This window comes from Solenopsis invicta, chromosome 2, assembly GCF_016802725.1.
Source record: "Solenopsis invicta isolate M01_SB chromosome 2, UNIL_Sinv_3.0, whole genome shotgun sequence".
NCBI classification, from domain to species: Eukaryota; Metazoa; Arthropoda; class Insecta; order Hymenoptera; family Formicidae; genus Solenopsis; species Solenopsis invicta.
In genome coordinates this window covers 19,248,400-19,266,726 of record NC_052665.1, presented here as the reverse complement: position 1 = coordinate 19,266,726, position 18,327 = coordinate 19,248,400, and the positions used below count along the sequence as shown (strand labels likewise).

The 18,327-nt window shown below is 35.0% G+C and overlaps 1 protein-coding gene across 5 annotated transcripts in view; it reads left to right on the top strand.

Annotated features, from left to right (window-relative positions):
- The window catches only part of LOC105193775 (leucine-rich repeat-containing protein let-4), a 109,048-nt gene extending 92,568 nt beyond the window's left edge, over positions 1 to 16,480 (top strand). For 4 of the 5 annotated variants that reach the window (XM_011158380.3, XM_026135419.2, XM_011158364.3 and 1 more), the window contains 7 exons: positions 4,637 to 5,237; positions 7,264 to 7,486; positions 7,801 to 7,940; positions 8,169 to 8,321; positions 9,740 to 9,920; positions 10,022 to 10,161; positions 10,503 to 16,480. In XM_011158380.3, the coding sequence (XP_011156682.1) occupies positions 4,877 to 5,237; positions 7,264 to 7,486; positions 7,801 to 7,940; positions 8,169 to 8,321; positions 9,740 to 9,920; positions 10,022 to 10,161; positions 10,503 to 10,771 (1,467 nt within the window). In that variant the 5' untranslated portion in view covers positions 4,637 to 4,876 and the 3' untranslated portion in view covers positions 10,772 to 16,480. Of the gene's footprint in view, positions 1 to 2,277; positions 3,277 to 4,636; positions 5,238 to 7,263; positions 7,487 to 7,800; positions 7,941 to 8,168; positions 8,322 to 9,739; positions 9,921 to 10,021; positions 10,162 to 10,502 lie in introns of those variants that run through there. The other variant, XM_011158371.3, reaches the window with a different exon arrangement.
- Positions 16,481 to 18,327: the final 1,847 nt, after the last annotated feature.

The following is an 18,327-nucleotide window of genomic DNA, read 5'->3' as shown; positions in this document are numbered from 1 at the left end:
AATATATATCAGATAAGAATATTATAAAATTTTCTGCGAATCTTGCCAATCAAACTAAAAGCATCTGTTCGGTACTGCTAAGAAGGTAAGCGGACAATTCCAATTACATGGAGTATGATTAGGTAATTTAATCGTAAAGTAGTAAAATTGAAAATTTGTTGGAATTATAAGTCATATGAGTTATAAACATCCCACTTTGTTCTGCGTTAATCGCAAGTTAAAAGCATCATTTTTTCTGTATGGTGTTATTTAAAAAATATGGTAATATTTGAGATTATAATTATTAGATTAAATTTCATGGTTTCTCTTCTTTTCTTTTTTATTGCTTAAGACAAAAATCAATCGCATAAGCGCATTTTGATTAGGAAAAAGAAAAAAACCGCGTTTGCTGCAACCGGCATTATCGAAGTGTCGACGTCATTCAATTTAACAGAATGTTTCTCTCTCTCTCTCTCTCTCTCTCTCTCTCTCTCTCGTTAGATTGTACAATTTATTCTACGCCAACCGCCGTACAAACAAAGCGAGGCGAGCTATTGTCGGGCAAGCGAAGACGAATCGATTTGGGCGACGTCAACTGGTTAACCGAAAGGGCGACTCGCACCTCGTCCCCCTCGTCCTAATGTTCGATGTGCTAATTACTCGTTCTCGGGCCCACATTATTTCCTCGAAGCTTTATCACTAATCACAATTCGTGCTTTGAGAAGCACCGCGCTAAAAGCAAAAGCATATTGTGCATCAAATCCAGTTTGTAACGTGCATTGCAAAATTTATATTAAGCGAATGTACGGTTCGCATATTAAGCGAATGTACGGTGCGATTATTATTTGTCATTTATAAATTATGAAAATTTGCGGAAAGGGATTAATCGTTACGTCTACTACCACATTTCTCTTTAGCATTTATTTTCTCGTCAACTTTTATCTCGACAACGCGGTTCCGTTCCATTGCGTGAATTAGAACTTTTATTTAATTCTCAGTCGTGGCATATCGATAACATTTTAAATTTTATATTTATTATATTGAATAAGAACAGAATTTAACAGATATTGCGCAAAATCGTTATTCCTAAAAGAAATCAGCAGCTAAAAGCTGAAAGTTTTTAGTACTGTCCTCTCCGCGAGCTCATTACCGGACTCAATTAGCATTGTGCAATACATCTATTGTCCTTCTAAAAAAACATATGTGAAGACCTTTATGCTCGGAATAATAATGCATATAATGTAATAATGTAATAATTCTCCCCGCAATCATAAACTCAATAATAAAGTAATTACGACATAACTTGATAATTATTGATCGACTTGTCTTTTAATAAAACTAATTATCCGATCCAAAAACAATATCTGCCAAATTTAATTTGCAAGACTATTTGGACAGATAATAGGAAGATATGTTCGAACATGAGTAACTCGAAAATGGTAATGTTATTACAAATTTCTTTGGAATATAATGGAATATTGAATAATTTAAATTTGGAATATATAAGAAAGTAAATAATAGCATTTCTACTTCCAAATATATGATACATACTTGTATATATAGTACAAACATATATCTGGTCCATGTATGCTTTTACAGCCAGAGTATGAACTCATTCATTTTACTGATGACATTTGTGTTAAAACTTTATATTTCCTGAGTACAAATTTATACTCGCATCCATCCATTCGTTTCGTTTATGGAATTAACAGAGCTGATATGTCGAAATTACTCATGCAAATTTGTATATACAAAACGTAAAAAAAAGAAATTTGCATTCCAAAGTAAAAAGAAGTTAATTCGTTTCGTTTGCATTATTCTTCTGTTACTGTTTACAGAGTCTAAACTATGCTCCCTGAAGTTATTACAAGAATCAGTCAACACAGTACTATCACAGTTCAAACGTAATCTTTCAAATGATGTAAGCGTTAAAAATAGCAATAAGTGTATCGTTGTTTACGTATGTAATGCGCGTCTCACATCGTTTCACATTTTAATTTTCAATATTGCTATTCCAAGAAAATTTCTACCAGAAGATGCAAGAGGCTTGTGTTGACAAAGACGATAAAAGAGCATTACCGAGACATTAGCGTGACGTTTTTACGTAATACTCGTAAATCGTGGTATTAAAATTCTCGTTAATCTCTACTTTTCCCTCGTAGTTACAAATTCTTTACACGAAACACTTGATTTGCTGCCGTGGGCGATTGTAAGCGCGCAACAATAATGTTGGTCAGTGTAATCTCGCGGTCGCGATCCCATGATCCCTTACCGGAAGGGGTCCATTAGTCGGGCAATGATAATGCCAACGGACACCCGGTCACCAGCAACGCAGCGGAGAGCTCGGCTCTGTAAATTGTAACGCTTTCGCGTCTTGGCCAGGAGACGAGTCTTAGCGATAGCTTCGCTGTCGATATTTTGCTGTGGCTTTATCGTGAATCATTACGAATAACTTCTATATCCGCCTGGATCGCATCAATCGTGCCTTGTAGTTCCGACAATGGATTCGAGGGAATTGTGTATCGGACATCGATGTGCGCGTCATACAGCGTAGATGTGTTTCTCCCGGGAAAACTAATGAGGGATTGATTCCGTCGCTGATGTAGCCTGTCAATAACTGTCTACAAAACGACGATAACATCGTGACGCAATTAGGGAGCGCTATTCTCGCGGCGCAATTGCGCCAGATAGACAACAATGCGAATATTACTACCAAATGGAGAAGTGAGTGATTACTTCGTGGGTGGTAGCGGATGCTCTGTGGCGATTTTGTCGATCGGGTTTGCGGCCACGTAGGTGGTGCACGTAGGTGAAAGGTGTTTATCGGGGAAATAAATCATTCACGAGCACCAATGAAATCGTGAGCTGCGATTGTAATAGTGAACACATTCGTTGCGTGACGATCTCGGCACTATTTCGCAATTGTGAACCAAAAATCCCTGAAATATCATCTCGGTAGAGTGATTCCGATACTTGTGCACCAAGTGAGTTTGACCCACTTCAGATTGCAATGCGCTGAAGCGCGTTTATTTCCCGAGTTGAGAAGTTTTCTCGTGAGCATCTACAAACTTTGCTGATCGCTGTATTTGTTACGCAACAAGGATGAGAGAATACTCGAGAAGATGTCGGTATTGCGCGCCTGCGATAGATTAGCTATAATCGATTAAATTATTATTCATACAGCGACATAAAAGCGATGCCTAGTGATCACGCGAGTACGCATCGTCACTCTGTTTTGCGTCTTCCGTTGAGTATATTACGAGCTAGAAGAAGATACGGTAGTCGCCGCATGGCTCGGTAAGCGCAAATTGTTAATAAAGCAATATAACAGGACGCGTTACAACATCGCAAGCTGATCGCAAGATAAACACGTGTATTAACATTAAAACATGTACAGCAGCATCAAGGATAAACCGAAGTTGGTTTTTACCTTGACAAACATTTAACCATTTAATTCTTAAAAAAAGATAAAATTTCGTTTTTGGATTAGAACAAAATCTAGTTGATAAAAATATACTAAAAAATAAACTATTAATATATTCCTATTTGAAGTGCTGCTAGTATTCATTATTTACATCGTAATTTTAATAATTTAAAAAAAAGTTTAAATTCATCTATTTCCAATATAAAATTATTTCTCTCTTGAATTATAAATTTTTAAACAGTGAATTTTAAATCTACCCGAAAAGAAAAAATATATTTATTTTAGATAGTTCATTCACATAGTCTTGCAAAGTGCCCATATAAGTTAACAAACACATATGCAAAAGTGATTTGTTAATTTTCGATGTCAGATTTTTATAGATATTATGATAATAGCGTTTTTAACTCCTTTAATGAATACTAAAATTTAATGTTACCACACAATTAACGACTGCGCGTAAGTTTCACGCAACTGCTAATAAGCAATAATTGCTTTGATGTTTATTACGCACGAATATTTTCGTATTATAAGTTTGTAGTATACTAACGTGATTAGAATGCCGCTCGTATACACAATTACTACTTTGTGCCAAAATATATATCCTGTACTGCACTAGCAAGCATTCCAGTGAATATCCATCTTCCATTTCTATATAAACAATACGGTTAATTGGATAAACATTAAACTGAAGGAAATTGAACGTTGCACTATTGCAGCAATATATTGTACCACGGTATTTTCTATGCCAACACTCGTATTTTGAACGAGTTGTACAAAAACACGTTACGTTTGAATAAACAAAGTAATTGTTGAATCAATAAACATTTTTTTTATTATTTTCATACTCTCACTTGCAACTACGATCATGAGTAACTATTCACTATCTTTTAGTGATTTCAATTAAGATGGGGGTACTCTCACTGACCTAAATCAATGTATTATCATTGAAAGACAGACCACTGATTGATAGCTGGAAGTACAGCATTGAAATCTAGACTATTCGCTGCCTTTCGATGAATAATGCATTGATAGATAGGTGGACAATATTTCACTGATATTATCATTAAAAATTAAAATCTATTTTATTCAATAAACTTTATGCGATTTCTATTGGCTTTTTATCAGAGGAAATAGTTCAAGATAATATGCTATATTTATATCACATTTCCTGTTTTCGAGTATTGAAATGTTTCCTGTCAACCTTCAATTTACCAAGCTTCCGTTTACTTGCAGACTCGGTGTACTGGTACACCGTGGCAGAGCGAATAATGGATATGAGAAGAGCAGAGGCTAAGTAGCAGGCTGCAGGTACAGAAACGGAGACGGCGCGTGGAATAGATTGGAAAGAGGCGTGTGGCCGACAGAAAGCAAGAGTGAACGCCAGCGGGATAGACACGGGGGGCGAAAGTAAGGTACGGGAGCGTCGGCCATTGTGACAAAGTCGTGGGGGAGAAGTGTGGAGTCGCACGAAAAATGAGGGAGCAAGCTCTGTCGGATGTGTGGCGGCTGGTGTGGTTGCTCTGCCTCATTCTGGCGACGAGCTTAGCGCAAACGTCGCAGGTCTGTCCGTCCCACGGCGAGATCGCGCCCTGTTACTGCAGCGTGAAGAAATCCGGCCTGGACATTGTATGTGAGATCACCGACCTGACACACATCACCAAGGCCATGGCCGTGCTTAAGGGAAGGCCGAACCTCGTGATATTCTATCTTAGGCTCAGGCATAACACCCTGCCCAAGTTGCAGGGATACGTGTTCCTCGGGCTCGACATACGCCACCTCACCATCCATAATAGTAGCCTCGCAGTGCTCGAGGAATCTTCCCTTAGTTCTATTGGTGAGTACACGGATAATGTTCGCTTATAGACGAGTTAATGAAATGCGCGAAAGAAAGCTAGAGATTGTCACTTCTTTTTTCGGGAGAAAAATAGAAACATGAATGATATGAAATCTATATAGATATAATTTGTGTTTGAAACGTAAAATATAAAATGTAAAACAAGTATGATGATTTATAAAATAAATTTTGTTTGTGAAATTGAAATTAATTTCCATAAATATGCAAACATTATGTTTTTTAAACTTTGTTTTAGTTTTATCTCAGTTTAGCCTAGTGATATTTACGAATGTTTGGGATTTTTCATAAAAATTCCAAAAAATATAAAATGCTCATTATTACGTTTCGAAAAACAGTATTAAAAAAACCATATGATGGATTGCCGAATGTTGAGTTACCTCAACGGGATTGCAAAAGGTTAAAAGTTAAAGAGTTCACTAATGGATAGCTGCTATCAATCACACGCGAGCATTTTTATTATAAATAAATATAATTTTAAATGTATATATAACACACTAAATACTAAATATCTAAATATCTAAATATTTTTATAGATTATTAAGATATTTATTTCATGATAATTTTATTCATTAAATTATAAACTTTTACGTAATTCAAATCTTTATATATGCAAATATTCAAATTTTTAGAATTATTTAGAAATAATTTCTAAAAAGAATTAAATAACAGATAATTAGATAATAAAAATTTAATTCACGCGATTAAGACCCATAATCTATTTAATATTCAATGTTCTAATTTTCAAAGTACATCGTAACCAGCAATAAAGAAGTAATAAAAAAAGTTTTCTACTATTCCATGCACTATATAATACTTTCCCATTCCATGTAATATTTTTTATGGCGCGTAACGGTACTTGTTCTTTAAAAAAAAACTCATCAACGTGGAGTTAAAATCAGTTTCTTATTAAAGCCAATATTGAAGCTCTCAGTATGTCACGCAAAATCCACGTTAAAGTCGTTTGCAAATTTGATTTGCTTTTAAATATTTTACGAAATAATCTCTCCTAGACTAACTTGATCGCTACATCGCCTTTGCGGCCACGCAGATTCGGAATAAATTACTATAAAGGACTGGAAAATACATTCTTTTTACACCTGACGTATTTGAGATACGCGAAGATAACCATATCGCGTGTACGGAGACATTAATGAGAATGCAATATTGCGAGGCGTCTCGGCGCGACATCACTCGATTGCATTAACTTGTAACGTCGAAAGCACATTAAACATAGAAAATGTTATTTTCCAGCCAGACACTCGCGTTGTATGTTTTACAACAAATTAATTATTTGTACATAAAATAAGAAGAATTCGACACTTCGCGCTATTAGTCAGTGTAGCAAAACATTTTACGTTTGGTGAAATAATCATTTTCTGTCTCCATAAAACGTAAAATAATTTCAATAAAGTTATAAATAAAACAATATGTCATGAGGATATGCGGTAATAAAAAATTAAGAGAAATAATGGTCAAAAAAGAGTGGAGTGCGGCTATTGCAAATAATGAGGGGCAAGTTTTAAACTTTATCAATATTAAAAATATATCAAGTTTTTTTAAAAACTAGATATTTTTTTATTACTAAATAATTTCCATTCAAATGCGGGTGCATATATCTAAGTATTTAAGTAGACCTTCCCTATTTCAAAATTTTTCATATACTTTTTAATATTATTTAATAAATTAAAGTTTATTAAGCATCATAAATTTAGCAAATTAAAAAAAATTTTTTATATAATTGCATTTATTTTAATACAAATCTTGACAATATTATATTTAAAATATCTTTTCTATTAAAACATGATTACAAGTAATGTCAAATTTACACATATATTACGTTTTATTAAATACGAGTAATTAAATTAACAAAACATTCGTTAAATAGTAAAATAAAATTATTACGTTTAATTTAATAAGAAATACTGGAAAGCATTGGTCAAATTTATGCGCCAGATTTATGAGCAACATTGCAAATGCAGACTCAAATGATACCACTTCCTTACAGGATCAGCATTGACACAGTTGGATCTCTCCCAAAATTCGTTGGGTAGTGTCCCTTCCGTTGCGTTACGAGATCTCCACCATCTTTTGATTTTGAATTTAAACCGTAATAAAATCACAGCCATCCACGGTAGAGCTTTTGAAGGTCTCGACACACTCGAAATCCTTACCCTTTATGAAAACAAGATCTCCACTATAGAAGCAGATGCATTCAAAGGACTCGATAAGTAAGTTGGCCTTGTTTACTATTTTCATAAGTTCCAAATAAATAAAAAACACCCAAGTCGAAAAGAGCTTTTTTATAAAGAAAAATTAGGAATGAAACTTGAAGATGTATTTCCTTAGTTAATAACTAATCTAGAATAATCTAATTTTGTTTTAATCTAACTAAATTCCTAATTTTGCTACTCTGAATGAAATTCTTCATAGTTTCGAGAAGCTTCAAATAGACATTATTTTAACATATACATACATGTATATATAAACTAGGTTCAAATATATTCTAATCTAATTTTAATAATTATAAATCTCGCGCTTTTAGCCGAAGACTCAAAAGACTTAACTTGGGCGGAAACGAGCTCACGAGGATCCCAACTCAAGCTTTATCTACGTTAGAATTGTTGAAAAAATTAGAAATGCAAGAGAATCGCATATCTACCATAAAAGAGGGAGATTTTGAAGGTAAAATTAAAAATATATTTTATATTACAAGGCGCGTATTTTTTAACATTTTGTTTCTATTGATTCCATTTTGCAGAACAATTGTAATTTTAATTAAACTTCTTTTTTAATTCATCATATGTATCCAATCTGCATATAAATACAGCGCTTTTATAAAATGAACGTGTAACGAGCATTTCATACAATTAAATGAAATGGGCTCATCGATAAAACGTTTTACCCTTTCAGGATTGAAAGCGCTCGATTCATTAGGATTGGCGCACAATCAGCTTCGTGAAGTCCCGGCGCGTGTATTCTCCCACTTGACGCAATTAAACTCTTTGGAACTGGACGGAAATCAGATTACCCATGTGGATGCCAATGCGTTCATCGGTCTTGAGGGTAAGTGTAGTTACAATTTGGGATAACTGTGTTTAACTTGTTAAACGCGGATACACAAAGAAATTACGTTAAAATGTTTAAATTATAGTATGACTGATGTTAATGTCGTTCTTCATTTCTTTTTCTTATTTTAATAAAAGATTTAAAAGGCCAACAATTCAACATGTGCAACAAACTCTCTGTTATAGAAAACTATTAATAATGTGCAAAGAAATAACCAACGCTCGCACGTTTGTTTTTTTTTAATATATATTAATCGACAATAGTTTAAATTTGTACTGGTAAATCGTCTAATATCAATAGTGTAGCCGCAGTATTTATGTGCCGTCTTGTGTTCAGTTTACCATAAAATTCCTCCAATCTCTGCAGATCACGTTCTACATTATTTATCGTTGCAAACGACACAACTGCTTAGCATTTAAATCTACCGCATACTGCGGCTGCTTGCCGGCGATGCAATCGGTTTCCTTTGGGAACGTGCATATAAACGAGCGAACGACACTTTATAAACTACCTTTCATCTCGTTGCATCCTATGAACACGAGTTCGACTATCAAGATAATATTTCGACAAAGCGTTGTGTGGAACGTACAATATCGACAATTCAGTCGAGTACCACAACCACGCAACAAGAAAAATAATTTAGTCAGACGTGAATGTCTTTACAAACTAATATTAATAAGATATAAATACAGATAAAAAAAATATATCCATATCTTGGGATAATTTCATGCGAAGCAAAAAGATATTAATTACAAAGTATTACTGTTGTGAAAAGATATTGTTTTTATTTATTACAGTAATATATTGAATGAAGCAATATATCGTAGCAAGTTGTGTTTTTTCCTTGTGCAAAATTATTCCTAAATATCTCTTTTATTGATTCTATCAATATTTAATTAATATTTGTTATTAAAATCTAAATTTAAAAGTTTTTACTCATACATTATTTCCATCAATGTTGAAGGATCCAATTAAAGCTGTCGAACGATGTATTTGATTCATGCTTCCGTAAATTTTTCTCGATCAAGTGTTTATTCACCACTACGAGTAGCTTGATTTAATTATTAAACTAGCTATAATTCATCCAAAGAAGTTCGTTTGAGCGTGTCGTAACTTTAGTGAGCCATTATTGATATTCTTCACGTAACGAGAGAAGCTAGCTATTGCACCACTTTTGCATCACTTTTTCTAATATACATATTTCGTACATTTGCACTGTCTTATTATTTGATTGTTACGTTGCTCGTATCATGATATGAAAATGTCAATCTATTTTACAAAAAAAGTTACGAATCATGAAAATTTAATGAGAGAATTTGAAATTTATTGATCTTATTTTTTTATATTTTAAATACGTATATGTTCCTTTTTTTAATACGTTTCTTTTTCGTAAATTTTTCAATCTTCTATTCTAGAAAATCTACAATATTTACGACTGGGAGATAATAATTTGCATTCGGTACCGAGCGACGCTCTGCGACGTTTGCATCGCTTACGCCACCTTGATTTGCGGTCAAATAACATCACTGTACTTCCGGAGGATGCTTTCACGGGCTATGGAGATTCCATCACTTTCCTTAATCTACAGAAAAATATGTAATGTCCTCTTCTTCCATGCATATACTTAGGAATTTAGGTCAAAAAGCGTTTCAATTTTTCTATGTAAAATATTCTATATCATTACGTAATCTTTTTAGGATTAAAATACTTCCGCCTCTGGTATTCGAAAATCTAAATTCGCTAGAAACTTTAAATTTGCAAAACAACAGACTCACACATATCCCAGAAGAAGTTACGGAGAACATCGTTGACACTCTACGTCACATCGATATGACAGGTAAAAAAAAAGAACATACCATTTTTTTTATATAATATTTACACTAATATTACTTTTTTTCGAGTCGAGTGTAAATCGATAAGTCTGAAATTTTATCAGCTCCTTTCGTCTGAAGTGTCCTTGAAGTCCTTATCACTAAAACGAACGAAATATATTCAAAAAATCTTCAATATCCTTTTTATTCATATAAATCTTATTGAATATTTAAAGTAATCTCCAAATTAAATATCTGCGCTTGTTAATTTCCTTTCTGCAAAAATTCTTCATTTTAATAGAAGCGCCGTTCGTTTCGTGCAATTTTATTAATTTTGTCTCTTTTCCGCTGTTTTCCTCTCGCGCAGACAACCCTTTGATTTGCGATTGCGAGCTACGATGGTACTCCGCGTGGCTCGGGAATTTGCGCGACAAGGACGACGAGATGATGTCAAAGAAGCGGACGGTCTGCATGATGCTTACGGAACATCGTGAATACTCCGTGCAGAATATCCCGCTCGAAAGGATGGGCTGCGCGGGAAAGAACGCCGGGAAATTCTCATCGTCAGCTACCGGCTGTAGAGCGTATGTCGATGCGACATTACCGTTTATTGTTCTTACTGCTGTTCTAGTGTAATTTTGCAAGGGCGCGCGGCATCGCGATGATAGACGGTCGACTTTTCGTTTCAATGTCGATGGGACGATTAATACTACTGGCCGTTGTCATATTAAACTGTTATTAGAATTCACAAATGACGTAGATCACTAAACATTTTTTATTTCGTTATTCAGTTCTATAAAGAAGAAGGGTCCCTTGCTTTTCGAGGTAATCGTGACGCGATAGCGGAGACGCGTCACGATTCCACGATAGCCATCCTCTTGCCAGAAATTGAAACACCACTTTATCACGTACCATCGCGATAATTCAACACATTCGCGGTAGACGCGGCCTGATATGGAAATGGCGTAAGGGATTTGTGGCACGAAAAGTCGGCGCATCATCGCAATGTCCGTTTGTCACGATCGGCCGAATCATAACAAGATTTGAAGCCTGGAGTATCTGGTATTAATATTCGAACGGATTGGCTACGATTCGGTACGACGGGTAGGAATGATTGATTCCTTTGCCTTTCGAGAAGCCGCCTTTTTTTCTTTATTTCCCACAGGAGGTACGCAAGGACGTATTTCTATTTCGCGTGCTGAGTGGTATATTATGCGTACAGCGATGGTTGCTTTTTTGTGTAGAGACACGCGTCCATGCGATGCGATCGCGCGTGGACAATCATGTGGCATTTGGTAACCGCGACAATCCATCATTTGAGAACTGAGTACTTTAAATTTTTCTGGATACTCGCCGGGGGGGCTTTCCTTTCCGAAACGCCCCTTGTCGATCACTCAATTCGATTAGTCTTCAGTACGACAATCTATCTTTGTTGTTCGCAAGAAAGCTTGCCGAAATATTTGTACATTGTTTCAATCGAATCGATACACATCTGAATTTCTTTTCAGCGCCGTTTTTAAATTATTTAATGTCGTAATATGAATCGATTCTCTCTCGCGATAAAGTTTTTAATGTCCACCGTACGCCATAAGTCTGATTTTATTCGCCGCGTGTTTGATCAAGCCCATGAAATACAATTCGCAAAAGTACAATGATCGTTAAAAAGTTAATCGCTGCGGTAAGTTAGATCGCAGTAAGTATCAAGAGCAATTCTTTCAATTCCTGCATATTGAAATCAGAATGTCGCAGGATCGCTAGACATTAATGTAATGAACGGTGTGTAGAAGATGTATTTGCTACGCGATGGTGGATTAATTTCTGATAATATCATTGTTATTTATAAACCCCTCAGATGCTTTACGATCGAATTGCAAACGGCAGCTACAAAAACTAAGCAATGAACCCGCGCCCCCTCATGCTGCTTCTGATGATTCGTCGAAAAGCCTTTTACCGAATAAAAAGACTAATAAGATACATATCTTTAATTCTTACTGTGGTAGCAGCGAGGTATCACTCGTTTATGTAGTTCGATGGTATAGGATCTGAGCGATTGCTAGGAACAAACGTCGATCGAACGATCGACCAGTGGACCGTAGAATTCTCGCTCGCGAGGAGCGCGCGAGTTTTCTTCACCAGAACGTTACATATCAGCATCGTTGCCAATTATTTCGTGGTTATCCGTTAAGCTCGCGGCGCGAGGCGTAGTATACTCACTAGCGGATTCGAGTAGCCGGAAGTCAGATTCCGGACCACTCGTTATATACATATCAATGCGTTCCTGTTGAACACGAATAATCGATATCATCCGTACGCTATTTCCCATGTATCACGATCTTTCACAACTTTATCGGAAATGGCTATTATTTTTACTTGTTCAAGATCTTGTTCAGATTTTAGAAATTTACAGCAATTATCCGAACAGATATATCACTTTATATTTATTAAGAACAAATTGTCCAAAAGTAGGTCAGTCGACTTTTCTGTTTAAAATTATATCATAAATGATTCTCGTTGGTTAAGACACACTGATTAGGAAATAAAATGAGTCAAAAATTAAATAAAATAAAAAAAAATAAAAAAAAATAGAAAAATAGTAACATTCATCTTTTATCAGCTTTTCTGCTAGAATGCTTCTGCACACGGTAGTCGCTAACATCTTGAGATCGCCCCAATACTTAACTCGATTCGCAAAGACCCGGCTGCGCGAAATGAGATAACGACTGTGCTGATGACACGTAATATTCCCAACGATACTCTCAACAGGAAACCGACACTTGTCAAAGGCGGTAGAGCACAAACGCGGTTATTCAAACGCCTCGTTGCGTTCGCTTTACGACTCGGTTACTTCGCGCCGCGGCAGCTCACATGTGCACTAAAATTGCATCATCTTGCCGAAGGAAACGCATACACGTGTTCGCGATGATCGCAAGACGCAAGACACAAATAATCGTAAAAGCATAATAATATCCGTCTGTTGTGTTTAAAATATTTCTCGTCTGCTAACAATAATATCCGCTTACATATGGAAGATCGTGGCACATGAGAATATAATTTACGTGCTTCGTTTCGAAACACGTTCGGCGAATTCAACAATGCATATCCAACGACGAACGCGTTTCTCAGCGAAGACGTCATCGTACGGCTGATCGATCGTGCAGGAACTGTAGAGTTCACAGGACGTAGTGCTGATCACAGTGCTAACGCAGAAAGTAACATGTGTTTTGCTATTCGATACGTATAAAAATAAGAATTATAGAATTAAGCCTAAGACGTTATTGTAAGGAGCATACATCGCGTAATATTAGGACGCCGGTATGCGTTATACGACGCGTCAAGCCAAGCTTTTCGAAAGTGAATTTCAAAGCTACGAATTCCGAAAAATATTTCAGTTTTTTTGAGTATTCCACATTTCGGTTTGGTACGTAAAATAATATACAATTTTTGCATTTTTGTGTTAACAGCAGTTTTGTGTTAACAATATTTTTCATATATAAAATATTAGAATCTTTTTTTTCTAATTTAGTAACGGTATTATACTTCAACATAATAAGCAAAATAATTTTTAAGCCAATTTTCAAAAAAAAAAAAACACATTAGGATATATCTTATTACTTTAATTATTTTAACTCAAAATGGAAAAAGAGAAATTACATTGTGACTGCAACATTTCACGCAATTAAAAAATAAATGTGAGCTATATTGGATGATTGATGTAACAAGACCGTCTCTGTGCTCTAGAAAAAATTATTTAATTAATACTAATAGGTTTAATTCGCGAGCTAAAATGTTCTCTTTCGAATGTGCAGGCAGAGACGCGTGACGATTTCACATACATACGTACACATATCATTTATACGCCCAAATCTACTTGTAAGATAAACTGATTAACTAAGTCGATTTAAGGCTTGACGAAGCTGTAACGACTAAAGATCGTATACATATCGTGAACGTACGAGATTTAAGAGAATTTATTTGTTAACATATACATATATATATACATATATATGTATGTTACATATAATATATATATTATTACGCATTACTTTATGATTATAAAAGATATATATATATTATATAAACCTATATCTCTTATATATATTATACATATATGCACTAGATGTTTTTTCTAAGAAGTTATATTGATAAAAATATAAAACTGCCGAGCACATACTGGCGTTGTAACTATAGTTTCCATTTAAATCCGGAACGTCCAGTTTCACGTTCCGTTTTATTGTACTGTCAGTTATAAAATATTTTAACATGAGATCTGAACGAGCAATATTCAGTGTGATTGCTATGTTAAATTTTATCGTGATACGTTAGATAATAAGAATTAACGATACGCCGAATGCGATCCTCTGCAGGCCCTACTTTAGCTTAGGATTCGTACGAGGCATATCTAATATTACCTTTTAATAATTTTCTTTATCTAATTACATGCGAATAATTCATGAGCATATTTGCACGATTACCTTAAAACTTGTACACAATTATGATTATTAAAAAGAAAAAAACGGCAGTGTGTGAACGGCAATGAGTTATAAAAAAGTTGATAGATATGAAAGTAAAACTAGCAAAATAATATAATAATTATCTGAGTCAGAAGTTCGAAATATATACTTTGCTGTTAGAGAAATGTAATGTAAAAGAGCTTCTTTGCATCGCATTTAAGCATTTCATATTTTCATCATTTTTCTTACAATATTCTAAATTATTGATGATTTTTTTGTTTTCACTTATTTCTAAAAAATGCGTTCCGAAATTCATTGCAAGTACTAAAAATTACAACTCACGTTGCATACAATACTATAAATTTTTAGTGCTCTGAGTAAATAATGGAACGCATTTAAAATTTTGTTCTTTTGTTTCCAAATTGAAATAGAACAATAGCATCGTCATGGCAAAAGTTTTCCCAATTCCGAATTAACTGCTTATACATATAAAAATTTGCTTCACTGAAGAACTTCCGGCTCGAATGTTAGAACATATCTTTAGATAATTTTTAGAGACAAAAACGAAAACGGGAGTTTGCGCGACTTTAATCTTTTCTGCTGATTATAATAGCGGCATACGCTGTTAAAGGGCTGATACACGAAAAGACACTGCACTCGTACAATGCATATCTAATATCTGTACCCCTCTATACCTCTACTTGAATAATAACTGAATAAAATCGAGAGGCGGAATCCTTTCCAAAGTTCTAACATTTCACGGGCATTGCACAGCGAACGAGAGTACTTATCAGCGGCCGCGGCAGAAAGGATTACAGATCGCCGAACGTCGAGCCCGCAGAACCATGTCGAGACATATCGCTGGGAGTCGGCACTAGACTCGTCGGGCGCGCCGTTTATTATTACTAATTATTATAAACGGATATTTTTGTACAGCGTCTTACAATGTGGTCGGATCGTTGCCGGCACGCCCGACGGGCGCACGACCGCCCCGCCATACTTACTTTATTTAATAGCGCGCGATACCCTGAAGACGCGTAAACGCATATGTACACGATGATACACGTATACATATATATATATATACATGTATATATATGTATATACACGCAGGTGTATCAGCAGGACGTGTAAACGAAATGATCACAGGTCGCATCCAGAATTCACCCACGCGAAAGGACGATAAACGGAGCTTAACTATCGATCAAAGGATGTATCTTTGTAATCTCGGTGCTCGCTCACACGTCGCTTCTTCGCACGAGTCCAGAAACCTCGTATCTGTGTTAACACATACCAGTTATACGCACACATACACGGCGTACAACACGTATTACAGAAGCTATCTACATGGACGAAACACGACACGTTAGTCTTATGTGCTCTCGTGAGCGCGTTTCATCTTCTTTCTTCACTGTCTTCTATTATATAAATAAAGAAGTCTTACGTAATTCTTACGTACATAAGAATAAAGTTCGTGTGGAATTAGATAAAGAAGGATTAGTTCTTGATGTACACACGTCTACGTCTTTCGGCATAAATGCTCTTAGGCAGAGATACGTATACTTGTACACACATAATTGAACGAATACACGTACACGAGACTAACTCACGCCTAATGTTATATTGATGTTATATATATATATAAATATATATGGTTACTATACGACACACATACACGAACTTCGTCTGTATATGTCTATACATAATGTTAAATATATATAGCCATTATATAATAATTATTACGTGATATGTATGTATTATGAAACATTTTTCCCTTACCGACTCGCGACTCGCTACTCAAATTCTAATGTCTATATGTCATTGTTTATTATGTCGTTAATGATTAACGTGTATATGTGAAACTTTCAAATGAATAAAAATGATATAAGCAGAAGCAGCATTTGTTATTATTTTTATTTAATTTTACCTTTGGCTTTTATTCATTAAGTTATGTTTTTTTAAATAGATTATGAAATAGATATGAAATATAAAAACAGATATTTTTATATGATGAATGTTATGTGAGTTAATTGGAACATAGGATAATTTATCGAAGTTCCTCTTTAGCAACATTGCATCGATAATCGATATGAGATATGTATCGACAAGTGCATGAGATTACATTAATCAGTGTCGAACACAAATATAGATTCCAGACTAGATATCAGAATATCCTACGACGTATCGATCGAACTGCATCACGTAATAGTGTATAATATATAAGCAATGTCAAAGAAATATTCTGTTATTTCACTCTAGAGAAAAAGGTATTTCTAGGTTTCAATATTGCTTTAAACGCTTTAATTAAATTTACGTAAATAGAGAAGAAGAATTTAAATTAAAAGCATAGCGAACATTGTATCCAAAATATTATATTGTCGTTATTGGACAATTAACTACTGAATACATCGTATTGTTACTTTGAAGTGTGTAAAGTTATTAAATTTTCTTATACATATATCACAATTCAGTAAAGATTTGTCAGTATTTGTTGATACTGATACTATTATTGTCCCTATGTCACTACTGAAAGTCTGTTCAATAATTTAGCGATATTCCTATTTCGATCTAGATAACAATTGTGACATTATTATTGCAGCCAAATGGATGCAAGATATGATGAAAAATTATCCAACTGTAGTGAGAAAATCCTTGACTTGTAGCTCGCCTCCCAAACAAGCCGGCAAATTTTTTATGTTCAAAACTTTTTGCTATGCCGAATATGATTAGTGCTGATATCACGATTGTGTAACTCCAACAGCGACAATTATTTTAAATTCATCTCTTATAATTCTGTCCAGTATAATAGAGATAATTCGTATCAATTGCAACATTTTTGGCAACCAATCAATTTACTTAAGCCATTTAAATTAAACGTTCTCGACGATCGCCATCGATCTCGTAATACCGTTACAATTGTGAAATTTCCTCACGAGGGAAGTCGAAAATGTATTTCACTTTGTCGGATTCAGATACGTATCCTTAATTTACCAGTAACGTCCAATCAAGCGTAGTTAATCTAGAAAGACTGACGCAATGCGTCAGCAAAATCAGGATTCCTTTCTTCTGCAGGACCTGTAGCCAGAAACAAATTATATAATTTGTTCATTGAACGATATCAACTTTTCGCCGTTAACTATTTGGGTTTAACTACATTCAAATCCAAATCTTGCCTGACGAGCAACAATAAGAGCATGACTATCGCCGTGTTCGTAATTTCCTTAATAATGTCGAGTTTCGTAAGCATCGCTCTTATATTTGTCACGGTACGACGACACCCGGCAATGTTGAGAGGAAGCAAGCAAATCATGATCGTGAAGTGCAGAAACCTGACTACGGTATGCTATTGAAAGAACTTTCGAGTGACACCATTAAGTTTGCAAAGAAGAACACGATATTTACAATCTCTCAAAGTTTAAAAGAGGACGAATACGTCATATCCTTGCTACAAGCGCGAAAGCTAATTCGCAACAACTCGAAGAGTTTGTTGTCGAGAATACAGAGTAATGGTACAAGTCATATTTCTAGCGTCAAACTGATATTATCGCAACAAAATTCGTAAAAGTTAAAAAGAGCCTTCAACACGAACCAGGAAGTCAAACCACTGCCCTTATCGCCGTTTCCGTATTCCATATCATGCACTGTTATCGATGGTAACAGACTTGAACGAAAGTGATTCTGACAATTTAACAGGCATGGTGCAACGATATTACGAAATATTACGAAATTATTCATGACTCG